Raw genomic sequence first — 18,063 nt, 5'->3', positions numbered from 1 at the left:
GTCAAAATTTGTAGGAGGCGCTGTCGAGCCGGTACACTTTGGAAATAGTTGCGATACACATTTTATGAAATTTTTCACCGAGCCGGTCGATTCTATACCTATATGTGGGACTTTTCGTCGATGTTCAGGGGGTGAAAACTGTGATTGTTTTGGCGGAAAAACAAGAAGAAGAAACCCAGCAAGAACAATGCCCCTCTCCATCACTTCGTGAGTGGCGAGGGCCAATAATCAAAGATAGCAAAGATAACAGGGAATTGCGAGGTTCAAACGATGCAAACAATAAAACTAATTCGGCAGCATGCAAACGTTTTACGCTAGCTCCAGTGTCAGTGTCATGTCTAAGCTCATGTGTTCATCACTATCATGTCTAACCTCATGTGTTCATCATTGTCATGTATAACCTTTCTTCTGTTCTAGGGTCCTGCTGGTACCCATGGAGAGAGGGGCTTCAGGGGAGAGCCGGTAAGGACTTTTTCACATAGGTCTGATGTTTGTTTCTTTGTAGACAGTGCATAATTTTCATGGTCGCGAGGGTAGCAGTCTAAGCAAGGACTTCCAGACTTCCTTCACCCCAGACATGTCCTCCAGCTCCTCTGGTGGGACTCCAAGGCATTCCCAGGCCAGCCGAGAGACATAGTCCCTCCAGCGTATCCTGGGTCTTCCCCGGGGCCTCCTCCCTAGGGAAGCGTCCAGGAGGCATCCTGAACAGATGTCCAAGCCACCTCAGCTGGCTCCTCTCGATGTGTATGAGCAGTGGCTCTACTCCGAGCTCCTCCTGTGTGACCAAGCTCCTCACCCTATCTCTAAGGGTGCGCCCAGTCACTCTGCGGAAGAAACCCATTTCGGCCGCTTGTATCCGTGATCTTGTCTTTTTGCTCATTACCCAAGGGAACGTATACAATGACCGCACCACTGTGAACATTGCACCGATCTGCCTGTCAATGTAATGCTCCATCCTTCCCTCATTAGTAAACAACACCTTGAGATACTTGAACTCCTCCACTTGAGGCAAGGACTCACCACCTACCTGGAGAGGGCAAGTCACCTTTTTCCGGTCAAGAACCATGGCCTCAGATTTAGAGGAGCTGATTCTCATTCCAGCTGCTTCACACTCTGCAGCAAAACTGCCCCAGTGCCTGCTGCAGGTCCGGGCTTGATGAAACCATCAGGACAACATCATCTGCAAACAGCGGAGATGAGATCCTGTGGTTCCCAACCTGAGCCCCCTCTGGCCCCTGGCTGTGCCTAGAAATTCTGTCCATAAATACAATGAACAGAATCGGTGACAGAGGACAGCCCTGGTGGACTCCGACAGGCACTGAGAACAGCTCTCACTTACTGCCGGCAATGCGAATACAGCTCCTGCTTCGGTCATACAGGGACCAGACACTCTTAGCAAAGGGCCCCGGACCCCATACTCCTAGAGCACGCACCACGACCCTAACTCTTCTCCAGATATGTGGACTGGTTGGGCAAACTGCCATGAACCATGAAGGATCCGATAGAGAGTATAGAGCTGGTCCAGCATTTTGCAACCAGGATGAAAAACACACTACTCCTCCTGAATCTGAGGTTCGACTATCGGCCGGATTCTCCTCTCCAGTATCCTGGAATAGACCTTACCGGGAAGGCTGAGGAGTGGGAGATTCCTCTTTAATTGGAACATACACTCCGGACACCATTTTTAAACAGAGGGACCACCGCTGTCAGTCCAGCGGTACTGTCCTGGACCGCCATGCGATGTTGCAGAGACGTGTCAGCCAAGACAGTCCCACAACATCCAGAGACTTGAGATGCATAATTTGATTGAAAAACTGACAGCAAAATGGTATCTAATGTTTTAAGTACAATCAAATCTCACTATATACACATTGAAAATGTAATGTAATGGTGCCAACACAGAAGTTTTAGGGACACCATTAAAGCTTGTAGAATAGAGACTGACATGAACTAATTTTGAGAGGTACAGAGTGTACAGATTGTCATGATATCATATTTGATATCATAATATGACATTTATCTAAATATGTCCCCAGGGAGCACCAGGTCCAAAGGGAGAGCCTGGAGAGAAGGGGTTACCGGTAAGATTGAGTACAAGATCTTTCATAACTGTGCAGATATGTGTCTAATCTCACTGTTCTCTTTACCTCCTGCTCAGAGCAATCTCAATGTAAGACTTTTTCATTTACAGTTTAAAGAAAACATATTATGGCAAAAAAAAAAAAATTGACCTTTTAACCATGTTATATTTTTGTCCCCTTGTCAAAAACATACCTAGTTGTATTTTGTTTCATTCACTCTTGTTTTATTAATGCATTAATCGTAAGGAAACTCCTCTGAGCACTCAAAAATGCTTTGTTTGCAATTTGCCCATTTATTTGCGTCATAGATAAAACTCTAGACTTTTCCTGTGCAGTTTTTAAGCTCATAAACGACCACAAGACTCATTCTATGGTCAAATCAAACAACATTTTCCAAATTCAGATATTATTAGAAGTTAGAAAATGTAATATATTTATCCCAAGGTGACCAAAAGCATGTTTAAAAAAGAGTTAAAGCCACACAAATGCATAATATGTGTCCTATAGGTGTATTGGCCAGCTGTTTTTGGTGACCCTTTACCTCTGCAGCCTGGGGTGTGTGTAGTTCTTTCAGAAGAAGTGTGGTGTCTCATGTACATTTGTGCTGTGTATTTCTCATCGGGACATGTTTCATATATTCATGTTCATGTTGTTGTGGTGTTTGGGGTGGGGTTTGTGCCCTGTCCTGCTTCTCACTTCTGCCCACGGCTTCTCTCACCGCTCTCTCTGTCTTTGACATATACATTCACCATATTAAAATCCAGATTGATAAGGGACAAGCGCAATGTGTGACTAATCCATTTGTCACAATATTTTAAAAAAACGTATTAAGCCAAACTAGACTTCAGAGTCTACTATTGCACTTCAGAGTGCAATAGTATATGCCAAAGAGCCACATTTGTCATATATATGTGTGTAGTGTTTGGTATAGTGGGGACACAGGTTTTCAGTGGAGTGGATACAGCTGCCTTTACTACTCCATAACAGTGCATGACTATGAACCAATCCAATAACTCAACTGTTTGAAATGTGCTATATATTAACCTCTTGTCCTCCTGCATGCGCCTTTTGTCCTGTCTCTGCCTAACCATTCTTATTTTTTTCAGAATACGTGTATGAATGTTTCACTTTGGGTATAACAATTGCAATGGGATAAAATATAATGAGCCTCATTCACCAATGTTCTTATGAAGTCTCTTTCACACACACTATATCATAATTTGGATCCCATACTTAGACTAAACCGGAAATAGACCAGGATTACAACAGGATCAATTTAAGTCAACAAAAGATTTTAAAAAGTAGCTGCAAAAATGTACTTGATTACAATTACAAGGCCAATACAAAGTATACGTGAAAAATAGTACTCACTTTTCTTTTTTATTCGATTTTATTAGCATCTTAGACCAGCCTTTTTGCCAAAATTTGATTAACTAAACTGTTAAAGCTGAATTAAGTTGCTTTGAACCACTCTGCACAGCCAATCACAGCAGGCAATGCAGTGTTGTTACGTGTTTGTAGAAGAGAGGAAACAGTTAGAGTTATTTAGTTTGCTGTACAGGACCCATGTACAGAAGCATTAATCAAAGAAACATTGAGGAGATGCTTTGTACCTGACTCTGGCTCTCTGAGCTAATTTCCATGTGCAGAGCCTGTGACATACAAAACACAGAATACACAAATAGAGATGTAGACAAACAATGCCATCTCTATACACAAATAGTATAATTATTTCATAATAAAATTACAATGACAATGACGTGGTAAGACAGCAATGCATTGGGGCAGTGCTGTACTCAGGAACTCCTATACTCTGTAACTCCTATGGTTTTAAATGTAATGAAGTACAATTACATGGCTAGAAATATACTCAATTACAAGTACATTACATGTTTCAAAATCTACTCAAAAATACAGAGTATGTGTTACTCTTTACATCTAGGATTAGGTTTAGGTATAGCACAGTAAGACCCTCAAAACTTTTAAAAAATATATTTTACAATGCACTTGAGGAAAGGGGTCTTAAGGACACTTTGGTGAATATGGCCTCATGAGTATAGTATATAGCACAGTGACTCCTGTATACCTCTGGATGTAGAGTGGTTTGGACTGGAGCCATCTGCCTGTACTACATGGCATGAGCGATCCCACAGTGGTCTCCGACATGAGCTGTGCATGGAGCAGCATGGTCCAGACTGACTGGCCAGTGTAGTGACCAATGTATGCTCAAGGAGTTAACCCTCTAACTGCCTGTGCCTGCTTACTGCTGTATCTTTCCACAGGGAGACGGCATACACCAGATCAGAGAGGCCCTGAAGATCTTAGCCGAGAGGGTTTTAATCCTCGAGACTATGATCGGTATCCATGGTGAGTAGGGCTGTAGGTCGATAAGAGTCTTAGACAACCAAAATCTGTATTACTCAACTAATCATTTTATTTAGATGATGAGGAATTATATGGAACAACAGCAGAAAGAAGTTAATGAGTGAGTTAGTTTAATCTTCATTCACAAGTTTAAAGGGCCCATATTACAGTACTTTCTGATCTATGTGATAATGTTCTCATCACAACCATGCCTGGAGTCATGTTTTGTGTCATTCACATATGTTTAACACACAAATCATGCATATTCAGATTGAGTTCTTCCCTAAAACAGAAAACACTCTGTTCCATCTTGTCATGTTATAATACAGGAAAAGCTCCACTGTGTTTTTAAACTCCATACACCTTCAATAGAGAGGCCAAAAGGCTGGTATGAGCCTCAATTGTGAATCAGAGTGCCTATACTAACTGTGACTGTTGGTACTGAAAGCCAAAAGAAGACTACCAACACGACACTGGAGGCCCTTAACACAGCAAAAATAAAGATCAATTTTTTTTTAAGTATTGTCTGAAATGCAAAGACACAGATTCCATATTCTGGGAGTAAGTGGAAGCAGATGGACAGAGACAGAATAAGAGCGGGACAAGATGATGGACAACACAAGGGCTTTACTACTCAAGAAAGCAAAAGAAAAATCTCTAATGGAGTGGAAACCAGTATCAAGTAGAATAATAACCATGCGGGAAAGGGAAAGTAAGTCTGTATGACTGTATTCCAGTTCCAGTCCAATTTAAATGCAAAGGTAGGCTCCAATAATGAACTTTTCAAAAGAGCAATGGTACCCTTTAATGTGGAATAATGAACAAAAATGGAGAAATGCTTGTATAATTCTGCCTAAACTACAATTTTGTTGTAGGAGAGACTCTGTTTCCCCATCGAGATATTTACAAGTTAAGGTGGTATCTCCACAATTTAAGAGACCGAAATCAAAGTGATCATATCTTTATTAATGGTACCTGAAGATGGCCCCTTTTAGATATTGAAATTAAAAGTGGAGCTGATGTAGAAAGCGTGCCTCTATCAGACTTAAATTGCCCAGAATAAACAAGTCGAAAGCACTTTGTAAACAGTTCAACATTCAAAAATTTAAATACAATTATATTAGGAAAGAATATGCCATTACTAAAAAAATGCATTTGTTTAAATATTGAATTATTTGGAATCTAATACATTTACGGAAACCAGTGAGAAAATGCTTAGCAACAACAAGAAAAGAATGGCTAACGGCAGTGACATGGGATGAAGTCGGTAACAGAAAAGGCCTTAAGAAGAAATGAGAGAATCTCACAGCCTGAGTCTCACAGGCTCAAAGAAAGATTGCAAGAGCAGTATGGTGAGTGCCAATGAAGAGTCAAGAAGCTAATAAGAAATGACAGAACACCTAACAATTTGGCCTCAAGAGCACAGAAGCTGCTAACAAGGTTGAGCAATGGTAGGTTTACAAGAACACAAAAAGGTTTAAGCCGAAAATCAAGACCAACTTGAAAAGGCCTAATTAGAGACAAGAATGGTAAATGACTTGCCTCAGAAAAGGAGATAGCACTGTTGGAGTGAACATTTCAGTGAAATCCTAAATAGACCAGCCCAACTTAATAAACCATCAAGGAGATAGAGCTCTGTTGGAGTGAACACTTGAGTGAAATCCTAAATAGACCAGCCCAACTTAATAAACCCACAACTGAAACTGAACTAGCTATTTCTATCAAAGCCCCAGAAATACCTGAAATAATAGAGGCAATTATTCAAAGTCTGAAATGTGGTAAGTGATCATCTAAATGCAGAACTATTTAAAAACTGGTTTAAGGATGTTGGTCACCTGCACTGGATCTACTTTAAAGACATAAAGATACTCAAAAAGTGATCCCTGTTGGACTGTAATTACTGGTGGGGAAACACCTTGCTGTCCATTCCAAGCAAGATCATTGCAAAAACAATAATCAGAAGAATGAAAGCAGCCTTCGGGTCGGGGACAGGTCTCTCACTGTTGTGTCGGCCTACGGGCCAAACAGCAGTGCAGAGTACCCGGCCTTCTTGGAGTCCCTGGGAGGGGTACTAGACAGTGCACCAACCGGGGACTCCGTCGTTCTCCTGGGGGACTTCAACGCCCATGTGGGTAACGACAGTGACACTTGGAGGGGCGTGATTGGGAGGAACGGCCTCCCCGATCTGAACCCGAGCGGTGTTTTGTTATTGGACTTCTGTGCTAGTCACAGCTTGTCCATAACAAACACCATGTTCGAGCACAAGGGTGTCCATCGGTGCACATGGCACCAGGACACTCTAGGTCGGAGGTCGATGATCGACTTTGTCCAAGACACGCAGTCGAAGGTCAGATGACACGACAACACTCGGGTGAAGAGAGGGGCTGAGCTGTCAACTGATCACCACCTGGTGGTGAGTTGGATCCGCTGGCGGAGGAGGAAGCCGGACAGACCTGGCAGACCCAAGCGCATTGTGAGGGTCTGCTGGGAACGTCTGGCGGAGCCCTCTGTCAGGGGGGTCTTCAACTCCCATCTCCGGGAGAGCTTCTCCCTGATTCCGGGGGAGGTGGGGTGGAGACATGGACTCCGAGTGGGCCATGTTCTCCACCTCTATTGTCGATGCGGCTGCTCGTAGCTGTGGTCGTAAGGTCTGTGGTGCTTGTTGCGGCGGCAATCCCCGAACCCGGTGGTGGACACCGGAAGTAAGGGATGCCGTCAAGCTGAAGAAGGAGTCCTATCGAGCCTTGTTGGCTCGTGGGACTCCTGAGGCAGCTGATGAGTACCGGCGGGCCAAGCGTGCCGCGGCTCGGGCGGTCACAGAGGCAAAAACTCGGGGTTGGGAGGAGTTCGGAGAGGCCATGGAGAAGGACTATCGGACGGCCTCAAAGAGATTCTGGCAAACCGTCCGACGCCTCAGGAGGGGGAAGCAGTGCTTCACCAACACTGTATACAGTGCGGGTGGAGAGCTGCTGACCTCGACTGGGGATGTTGTCGGGCGGTGGAAGGAATACTTTGAGGATCTCCTCAATCCCACTGTCATGTCTTCCGAGGAGGAAGCAGAAACTGGGGACCCAGATGCGGACTCGTCCATCGCCCTGGCTGAAGTCACTGAGGTGGTTGGCAAGCTCCTCGGTGGCAAGGCTCCGGGGGTGGACGAGATCCGCCCTGAGTACCTCAAGTCTCTGGATGTTGTGGGACTGTCTTGGCTGACACGTCTCTGCAACATTGCGTGGCGGTCGGGGACAGTACCTGTGGAATGGCAGACCGGGGTGGTGGTCCCTCTGTATAAGAAGGGGGACCGGAGGGTGTGTTCCAATTACAGGGGAATCACACTCCTCAGCCTTCCCGGTAAGGTCTATTCCAGGGTACTGGAGAGGAGAATCCGACCGATAGTCGAACCTCGGATTCAGGAGGAGCAGTGTGGTTTTCGTCCTGGTCGTGGAACACTGGACCAGCTCTATACTCTTCATCGGGTCCTCGAGGGCTCATGGGAGTATGCCCAACCAGTCCACATGTGTTTTGTGGATCTGGAGAAGGCATTCGACCGTGTCCCTCGTGGTGCCCTTTGGGGGGGTGCTCTGGGAGTATGGGGTCCGGGGCTCTTTGCTAAGGGCTGTCCGGTCCCTGTATGACCGGAGCAGGAGCTGTGTTCGCATTGCCGGCAGTAAGTCAGACCTGTTCCCGGTGCATGTTGGACTCCGCCAGGGCTGCCCTTTGTCACCGGTTCTGTTCATTATATTTATGGACAGAATTTCTAGGCGCAGCCAGGGGCCGGAGGGGGCCTGGTTTGGGAACCACAGGATTTCATCTCTGCTGTTTGCGGATGATGTTGGCTGATGGCTTCTTCGAGCCAGGACCTGCAGCAGGCACTGGGGCGGTTTGCAGCCGAGTGTGAAGTGGCTGGGATGAGAATCAGCTCCTCCAAATCCGAGGCCATGGTTCTCGACCGGAAAAAGGTGGTTTGCTCTCTCCGGGTGGGTGGTGAGTCTCTGCCCCAAGTGGAGGAGTTCAAGTATCTCAGGGTCTTGTTCACGAGTGAGGGAAGGATGGAGCGGGAGATTGACAGGCGGATCGGTGCAGCGTCTGCAGTGATGCGGTCACTGTATCGGTCCGTTGTGGTAAAGAAGGAGCTGAGCCGGAAGGCGAAGCTCTCTATTTACCGGTCAATCTACGTTCCTACCCTCACCTATGGTCATGAGCTCTGGGTAATGACCGAAAGGACAAGATCGCGGATACAAGCGGCTGAAATGGGCTTTCTCCGCAGAGTGGCCGGGCGCACCCTTAGGGATAGGGTGAGGAGCTCGGTCACACGGGAGGAGCTCGGAGTAGAGCTGCTGCTCCTACACGTTGAGAGGAACCAGTTGAGGTGGCTTGGGCATCTGCTCAGGATGCCTCCTGGACGCCTCCCTAGGGAGGTGTTCTGGGCATGTCCCACCGGGAGGAGGCCCTGGGGAAGACCCAGGACACGCTGGAGGGACTATGTCTCTCGGCTGGCCTGGGAACGCCTTGGGGTCCCACCGGAGGAGCTGGAGGACGTGTCCGGGGTGAGGGAAGTCTGGGAGTCCCTGCTTAGACTGCTGCCCCCGCGACCCGGCTCGGATAAGCGGAAGAAAATGGATGGATGGATGGATGAAAGCAGCTGTGCATGATAAACTGAGACAAGAACAAGCTGGTTTCTGAAGGTTGTATAGATCAAATATTTACACATATTACCGAAACATTATTGAGTAACACACAGAATGACAAAGGACTCTCTATATCAATTTAACAGATTTTGAGAAAGCTTTTGATGGCATACACAAAGTTATCCTACAGAAGATCATCATGTTATGGAATATCACAACCCATTTGTTTTTTTTACCATAACTGGTGCAAGGTTGGTAATAGTGAGATCCTTTTCACTGTTAAGTCTGGTGTCAGGCAGGGATGCATAACGTACTCTATTCTCTTCATCATTGCAACAAGTAAGCACCAGTAAAGCAATGACATCCTTCCCAGTACCAAATCATTCATCTACCTAGACAGTGTAGATGAAAGCGCAGAGCTGGATATCCAACATTGCCTATCCAAAGTAAGAGCAGAATCATTTGGATAATTTCAGCACTGGAATTACCAAGCTCTACTGAACTAAAGGTGAAAAATAGCTGTTAACTTGAAAACTACCGCCTTATGACATCACAAGGTGGAGCAGAGCATTTTGAGCTTTGGAGATGTAGACAGACTAATAATAAAATGTAATTAATTACTCAAACATGTGTGAGGTGAAGGTAACCGCATTATAACATGGCTAAAAGCTGTCAGGAATACATTTTGTGTAATATAGTATTTTTAATCTGTTTTTAAATAAATACACAAATATTTCCTGGTACTTTTTTTCTGCATGAACTCTTTTCAGAGCAAATTGGGTCAGGTGCATAGGGAGACGTAACAGTTTGGCAGGTCATGTCTTCAGTCAACTACAGCCCTAAGGGTGAGAGCCAAAGCAGCTTGTAGGCAGGGGTGGGTCTCAGCAGACAGACAGGGCACAGACAGGGCACAAACCCCTGGAGAGTCCGTCCCGAGTCCTGCTTTTGGTCCGATCTCGGGGCGGGCTTTTCCAGGACTGGTCGGTCCGGTCTGAGCAGTCTGTGTACGTGTGTGTAGGATGTTAGCCTGCAGATGATCCAGGAGCTGCAGGCAGACCTGGAGCTTCTGGCTCGCAGGGTGACGCTGCTGGAGGCCATCATCTGGCCAGGTAACATGGACACACTCACTACTGCCACAAGGAGAAGGAAGGACTGAAAAACACATGACCTTTACAGGGACATAAGGCAGAGGAACAGAACAGGGCAAAGGGCCTTCTCTGTCAAAGACCTTATTAGAGACAGCATGTATCCACTGTCTAAAGTGAACCATAGCGCCTTGTTTGAAGAGTCCGAAGTGGACCCTGGACCCAATGAGGTCTGGGTCGCTTTGGTTCCCAGATCAGTTTTGCTAGGATATTATTAAAACAACAAAATGACATAATTGACGAGAGATGACGCAGACTCCAGTAAAAACAAGTAAGCAAAAAGCAGATACAAACAGGAAACAACCATTTCTCACCAAAAGCTGACTTGATTTTGTGATACCAGTGATGTGACTTGTGTGTTTTTCTTATGTGTTTTTTTGCAAAGCATGTTGGCTTACATACGACATTTACAGGGGCATAGGACAGAAGAACAGAACAGGACAAAGAGTCTTCTCTGTCAAAGACCTTATTACAGAGAGCTTATCAAATATGCAGAGGTCGCTCGAGCTTATCAAACACTCTTTCTGGTATGACTGTGAGGAGAACAAAACAAATATAAACATTCAGACACATAAGCCTTGTTTCACTCAGGGGCAGACTGGCAAGTGTTTCCACTGTCTAAAGTGAACCCTAGCGCATTGTTTGAGGGGTACGAAGCGGACCCTGAAGGGTACTAGCTCCCAGTGAGGTCTGGGTCACTTTGGTTCCCAAATCAGTTTAGCTAAGACGTAGTTAAAACAACCAAATGGCATGATTGACAAGAGAGGACGCAGACTCCGGTGAAAACAAGTAAGCAAAAAGGAGGTACAAACAGGAAACTATGATTTCTCACCAAAAGCTGACTTCAATTCATTTTATTTTTGTAACACCCAAAACCACAACAACAGTTGTCTCGAAGGGCGTTCATGTTTTCGTTGATGGGGGAAACCGGAGTACCCAGAGGAAACCCATCCAGACACGGGGAGAAACATGCAAAACTCCACACAGAAAGGCCTGGGCGACCCGGGGATCGAACCAAACCTTGCTGTGAGGCATGAGTGTTGCCACTCAGCCACCATGCTGCCTACACACAAAAACAAACAGGAAAATCAAACAACAGGAAAAACCAGACAAAACAAGAAAAATCGGCCAGGTGAGGAGGAGGGAGGGGGGCGGAGGATGGCCAGGTGAGGAGGAAGTGAGCCAGGCGAGAAGGAGAGGGCCAGGTGGGTGGAGAAGGGCCAGGCGTGGAGGAGGAGAGGGTCAGCTGTCATCAGGGCATCTGAAAGAGTTACACTCCACAGGGGTAGTGGGACAGGGGACAACATGTGAATAGCATTGCTGATGAGAAAATAGGAGAATAGTGCTCAGGTTGCCATACTTCCCCCAGCTAGTTATCTCCTACTGCAGCTTATCTTATCCCGGGTTTTAATGTCACTATCAGCCAATCTGGTCATAGTTAGTTCGGAGTGACATTAAACTAAGTAACCTGGTCATAAGCTATACCGAAGAGGAAGGTTTTAAGCCTGGTCTTAAATACAGAGTCTGTGGGGGCCTGTTTAACATCAGCAGGGAGTTGATTCCATAGCACAGGAGCTTGGTATCTGAATGCTCTCCCTCCCACTGTACTTTTGGACACTTTAGGAACCACTAATAGTCCTGCATTCTGAGAGCGGAGTGCTCTGTTTGGCCGGTACGGGACAATAGCATCTTGCAGATAGGATGGGGCCATACCGTTTAGGGTTTTGTATGTCAGGAGGAGGACTTTGAATTTGATTCTAAGCTTGACAGGAAGCCAGTGCAGATATTTTAGTACAGGACTGATGTGGTCTCTTCTTTTAGTTCCTGTTAGGACTGTGGCCGCTGCATTTTGGACCAACTGGAGACTCCTTATAGTACTTTTGGGGCAGGCGGCGAGCAGAGAATTACAGTAATCAAGTCTGGAAGTAACAAATGCATGGATGAGTTTTTCAGCATCGTTTTTAGGTAAAATATTTTAAAATATTTTAGTTATATTTCGCAGGTGAAAGTATGCGGTTTTACAAGCTAGGTTTATATGGGCTGTGAATGAGAGAATTTGGTCAAATATGACTCCAAGATTTTTTTTAAATTTTTTTTTTAAACATGTGTTTATTAAGATTTTCATTTTCATTTGAACAAGAAAAAAACAAAAACAAAACAAAAAAAACAAGGCACTTGGACAAAGAACATAAACAGTAATAACAAAGGTGGTATGAAACAGAAAAAGTTGTATTAGTAGTTAGAATAATGATACTAATAGTAAATTATAAATAAAAGACAATGTGGAAGAGAGAGGCAGATAGAAATTAAATAACAATTTTATATATATATATATATATATATATATATATATATATATATATATATATATATATATACACATAAAAATATATACATATATAAACATGCATACATACACACACACCTACACTTATATACATGTACACATATTCACATACATACACATACCCACAGACTTATATAATTAAATATAATAGTATTGCAAAAAATAATTAAACAGTATCGTTTACCCAGCCGTCAACAGATATGTTATTATTCACCAAAAAATTATAGAATATTGTCCATATTTCCCAAAACTCCTATGTCAAATGTGTCTCTTGTAAAAACACTATCTTAGTTTTTAAATCTTGAATTCTACTCATTACCTGTTTAAGCTTAACAAGTTTGTTTAGACCCCTCACATTCCAAGATGTGAACTGTAGTTCAGACATGTTGACAAACTATAATATTGATTGTGCTCATTATACAATGATATACAATAATAAAATAAGATGTACCAAAAATAAACCACCACAAAACAACAGTGCCTAAAACCAAAACAAAACAAGGTGCATTCCCCCAAATGGAACACACACTACCCTTCCCTGGCTTACTCTTCCAAAAGACCCCCAATGGGTAAAGTCTGGCTATGGAACCAGGCTGGTCCACACATCTGAGGAACAGCATGCCAATAATGATCGGGATATAGCTCCATATATAGTTAAAAGTGTTTCTTTGAATTGCATTACAATCAGAACAGACCTCCAAGAGAGAGAGTTCTCCTCTTTTGTTATTTTCCCTTTAATCAAACATAATATAATATGTAACCTTATAACCAAAGTGCCTATCTCAAGGTATTATTTAGGAAATAGACTTATAGACTTAGGGCAAACAATTGAAGATAAAGAAACTAAAAACAAAATTGTCACCTGTAGATATTAGTCCAACCAAACTATTCAGCGTCAGGTGTTGCTCCGCTCATCTCCGCCCTCAGGCTCCGCACGAACAACTCCGCTGCTGCGGCATCAACAAAAGTGTGGTGTCTTCCTCCGACAGTCACAAGCATTGTGGCAGGATGAACTATTCCGTAGCACAAATCTCGAATGCTGAGATTCGCTAGCTCCTTCTTTACGTGATCAAAAACCTTCCTCCGCTTGAGTAAATCCGCAGACAGATCGGGAAAAAACATCACCTTCTCTCCATCGACGCGTATTTCACCCGTAGTCTTGGCTGCTCATCACACGGACTCTGTCAGCGTAGTTCAGAAACTTCATTACCACTGCCCTGGGACGCGCAGCAGAATCTCGATTCCCATATGACGCTCCACCACGGTCCATTCTGCCAACCCGGTGCGCCCTCTCAATAATCAGTGGTTGAGGGAAGTTATGTTCGCCAAGTGTATTTGGGATCCACTTCTCCAGGTAGGCACACATATCGCTTCCTTCTTTTAACTCGGGCAGACCCACCAGATGCAGATTTGAGTGGCGTGCTCGGTTTTCTAAGTCATCCACTTTACGCATCAGCTCCTCCACACCTTTTGTTGTGGAAGTAGTTTGCGTTTTCACACATGACAGGTCATCCTCAATAGAGCTTATTCTCTGTTCGGCGTTAGCCATGCGAGTTGCCAGTGCCTTTATCTCGGTCTGGACATTGTGAACAGCACTCATAATACCGTTAAATCGCGAAGTGAAATCCTCCTTCATTATCGTGAGATCACCCCTCAGTGAGAGAACAGCATCCAAGATTTCACGTGTACCTTTAGCATCCCCATTAGCTCCAGCGGCCTCGGGGCTAGCCCGACCAGTACAGAACTCAGCAGTGCTAGAAGATTCCTCCGCTGTTCTTGATTTGGGCGTCTTAGGGTTCGCTTTTGGAGGCATCTTAGTGTTTCTTGTGTTTAGCTAGCGTTTATTGGTCTGTAAGTCAACTGACGGAGGTTGTCTGATTGTTTTTTTCAAAAAATTAACTCCGGAGCCCACTTGTACGTCTGCCTAGTGGCGCGCCATAACCGGAAGTCCGACTCCAAGATTTTTTACAGTAGGGCAAGAAGCTATACTCACATTGTCGAGTGAGATTATCTGGTCCGACAGAGAATCTCTTTGACCTTTGGGACCAACGACAATGACCTCTGTTTTTTCAGGATTTAAGAGCAGGTAATTCAAGGTCATCCAGGTTTTGATGTCCTTCACACAGGCACTGAGTTTATCTATTTGATCAGTCTGATTTGGTTTCATTGATAAGTACAGCTGAGTGTCATTAGCATAGCAGTGAAAATTAATGCCATGATTTCTAATAATGTTACCCAATGGCAACATATACAGAGTAAATAGGATTGGACCAAGCACAGATCCTTGTGGAACACCACAGGCTACTTTAGAACAGGGAGAGGTGCACTGGTTTATACTAACAAACTGGTACCTATCTGATAGATAGGATTTAAACCATTTGAGGGCAGTCCCTCTGATTCCAATGTCACATTCTAACCTCTGCAGTAGAATGTTGTGATCAATGGTGTCAAACGCTGCACTGAGGTCCAGTAGGACCAGGACTGAAGCCAGCCCGTTATCAGTAGCTAGTAGTAAGTCATTTGTTACTTTAAGCAGTGCAGTCTCTGTGCTGTGGTGAGCTCTGAATCCAGATTGAAATTTTTCAAATATATTATTGTCCTGCAGGTGGCGGCAGAGCTGTTTCACCACCACTCGTTTTCGAATTTTTAAGAGGAAGGGAAGATTAGAGATAGGTCTGTAGTTGGCTAGTTCATCAGGATTTAGGTTAGTTTTTTTCAAAAGGGGTTTAATCACAGCATACTTAGAGGACTGAGGAACGTAGCCATTTTCTAACGACATGTTTATTACGCTATGTTATATGTTATGTTACTTGATTTTGTGATACCAACAGTGGCTCAGTGGTTAGAGTGTTGGTCCCCCAACCCGAAGGTCAGAGGATCCAAGTTTGTGTCATTGTGTCCTTAGGCAAGACATTTCACCCACATTGTCTAGTATGAAAGTGGTGGGTGTGCACGAATGATTGGTTATAATAGTAGCTCACCAGATCACCAAATGTGGAAATGAATGAATAATGACTATAGTGTAGCACTTTGAGAGGCTTTGACAAGCCTGTAAAGTGTAAGCCATTATTACCAGTGATGTGACTTGTATGTTGTATGTAAGCCAACAGGCATCGCAAAAAAATACTAGCATGAATGCAACAAATTTTTCCTTTTTATTAATACAAATACTTGATTGTATAAATATTGTATTTCCATTGCATAATACATCAAAAGTTAGCAAAATCCAACACAGTGCATAAAGATATGTAGTATAGAAGAGCAGAGAAGTTAAATAAGTGCAGAAAAAGGTGATAATAAACTGGAAGCAGACAACTCGGCAAGAGGGTGCTGCAGCAAACAGACCCGCTCCAAGGCAGCCCCAGAGAAGGCTATATGACCCATTACAAGACCCTGTCTGTTTCCTGAAAACCCAGGACTAGAATAAGCAATATTTCCACCAGCCCTGTTCTGATTGCTTCTACCACACATTGGACTGTTTCCGTTTATTCATCTTCAAAAGCATGCACTGTGTACGTTTTCTGGAGCAGAGTCTGCTACCTGCTTGTCTCGTCCCTTTTCCAAGCTCAGGCCTCGAGGGTTCTGCGCAATATCTTTGAGATATATATATCCTTCAAACAATACATAACAGCCCCAGGAATACACTGTGCTAATGATTAATGCATCCAACAGATACATATGGTCTATACACCCTATGCCCCAAAAATAGGTTGGATTGTATTTTCTACGCATGCACGATGTGCTACTCCCACATGCCTAAAGCACGGACAGTGTGGCCCTCCCCTTTCACCTGGAGGCTAATAAAAACTCCAAATGGCACTCATGTATAAAGGTCAAACATATTATATTTTTAGTGTGTAATGCATGAGCATGAGTGTAATGCATAACATGAGCCAAACATAATGCATTACATAAATGCATTATGTTTTTTTGTGAATCGCTGAGATTGACTATACAATTACAAGTACAATTTAGGTACGATTTAGACTGTATTAATTAAAAAATGAGTTATGTTTAACTGATGTCAATGTTTAACATAAGAGACTAGCTTGGCTGGCCTGGGGCAGACTGATGAAATTTAATGCCATACCATGGAACCTCCCAACCAAAGCCATAACCTAATTACATAGTGCACTTTTACCTGTACCAGGGACTTTTGGGGTACTGGGTTGCTTAGTCATGGTCGTGGTAATACACAGACTACTTCTTACTGCTCTGAGTGTTGGTGGTATCATTGGATATGGTGACACTGTGGCCAGTATGGAAAGAGAGTACAACCAAATGGAACAGGGGAAAGTAGGGCTGGTGGACATGTGGAACTGCACTGTTTGGAGTATTTGCTCTATTGTTGCTAGTACTTACCTTTAAAGCATTGCATTTATGCATGCTATAGCTACAGAGTTGAGAATTGAAATGATAAAACAATTATTTTAACTGCCCACTTGAACGCTCACTCAAACGGCAAATCCCCTTCCGACCGCTGTCTCTCTCCACAGAACCTGATCTGGGGTCTGGGGATGGAGCTTTCGGTACAGCGTCCCCTAGCTTCTACAGGGACAAGCGCACCGGATCCCTTCCACAGCGCCTGTCCACTCTGCTCTCCTCATCTGACAGTAAGCCCCGAAGGAACTAGAACTTTACCATGATCCTAAAGTATAAATAAAGAACTCCAAATGGGAATTATGGCTGGAGGAGGGCCAGTCAAGGAGCATGGTCTCAAGGAGAAGATCTCAGGAAACCCAAGCTGATTTATGGCGGGTTTCACATGGAGTAAGCAATAACCACTTCCATGACTGCTAGGGGAGGAGAGGGGGGTCTTGTAGGGTCTTATTTTAGAAATTTTGAAGAATTAGTTTTGAAAAAATTGAAATTTCTTGTGTGGTACGGCAAAGAACTTCTGGGAAAGGAGTGAGTTTTAAAGGAGACATATTATGCTACGTTTAAAGTGCGTTATGACAGGTTTCAGGTTTTTCTAATTATGACTTGGTTTGGTGGGATAGGCCTGAGGTAAATATTTATCATAGTTTTACCTCAGTGCAGTTTGTGGGGAAGAAAAAAGTTCAAAAAAGTACAGAAATACAGGAAGTAGAAGTTGTAAAATGGAATACCTTTACCTATGTCATAAAAATGGAAAGTTTCATCTAAAATGCAGGGACAATTTTCGCACAAGGAAGGCATTTTTTCTACAGTTGAAACCTTCATTTAACAAAATTTATGCATTGCCATTTATTGTTATGAATCTAATCATAGCTGACTATATATACACACGCACACACACACATTACCTGTGTCAGTAATCGGGTGCAACAACCTGTTTTATGGTCCATTTGAAATTAATTGTCTGGCGATTTGACACATAACATAACAATTGAGTTGAGCATGTAGAAATTGCCTGTGCTTCTAAGTTCATCATGTTGCTAACACATTTGGAATGCTCGGTAGGTTTAAAAGTTCTAGAAAAGTTAGCATAGCATAATTTTTTTAAGTAGACTAAATGAAAA

General features: G+C 43.8%; 1 protein-coding gene across 1 annotated transcript; it reads left to right on the top strand.

Annotated features, from left to right (window-relative positions):
• Nucleotides 1-298: 298 nt before the first annotated feature.
• Nucleotides 299-17,379, top strand: LOC117376397 (EMI domain-containing protein 1-like). Its single transcript, XM_055224037.1, has 5 exons — nt 299-325; nt 418-462; nt 2,037-2,081; nt 4,364-4,448; nt 17,059-17,379. The coding sequence occupies exons 1-5, from the start codon at nt 299-301 to the stop codon at nt 17,193-17,195; spliced, it is 339 nt and encodes a 112-aa protein (XP_055080012.1). The 3' UTR covers nt 17,196-17,379.
• The last annotated feature ends 684 nt before the right edge of the window (nt 17,380-18,063 follow it).

This window comes from Periophthalmus magnuspinnatus, chromosome 9 (genome assembly GCF_009829125.3).
Source record: "Periophthalmus magnuspinnatus isolate fPerMag1 chromosome 9, fPerMag1.2.pri, whole genome shotgun sequence".
Taxonomy (NCBI): Eukaryota; Metazoa; Chordata; class Actinopteri; order Gobiiformes; family Gobiidae; genus Periophthalmus; species Periophthalmus magnuspinnatus.
Note: the sequence above shows the minus strand (reverse complement) of the source record. Positions and strands in the feature narration are given on the sequence as shown.

Excerpts from the sequence above, each read along its gene's own strand:
- LOC117376397 (XM_055224037.1), top strand. The coding sequence starts at position 299 with ATGCAAACGTTTTACGCTAGCTCCAGT. Across the intron at positions 326-417 it reads CGTTTTACGCTAGCTCCAGT|GGTCCTGCTGGTACCCATGG; the intron begins GTCAGTGTCATG and ends CTTCTGTTCTAG. Across the intron at positions 2,082-4,363 it reads CTGGAGAGAAGGGGTTACCG|GGAGACGGCATACACCAGAT; the intron begins GTAAGATTGAGT and ends ATCTTTCCACAG.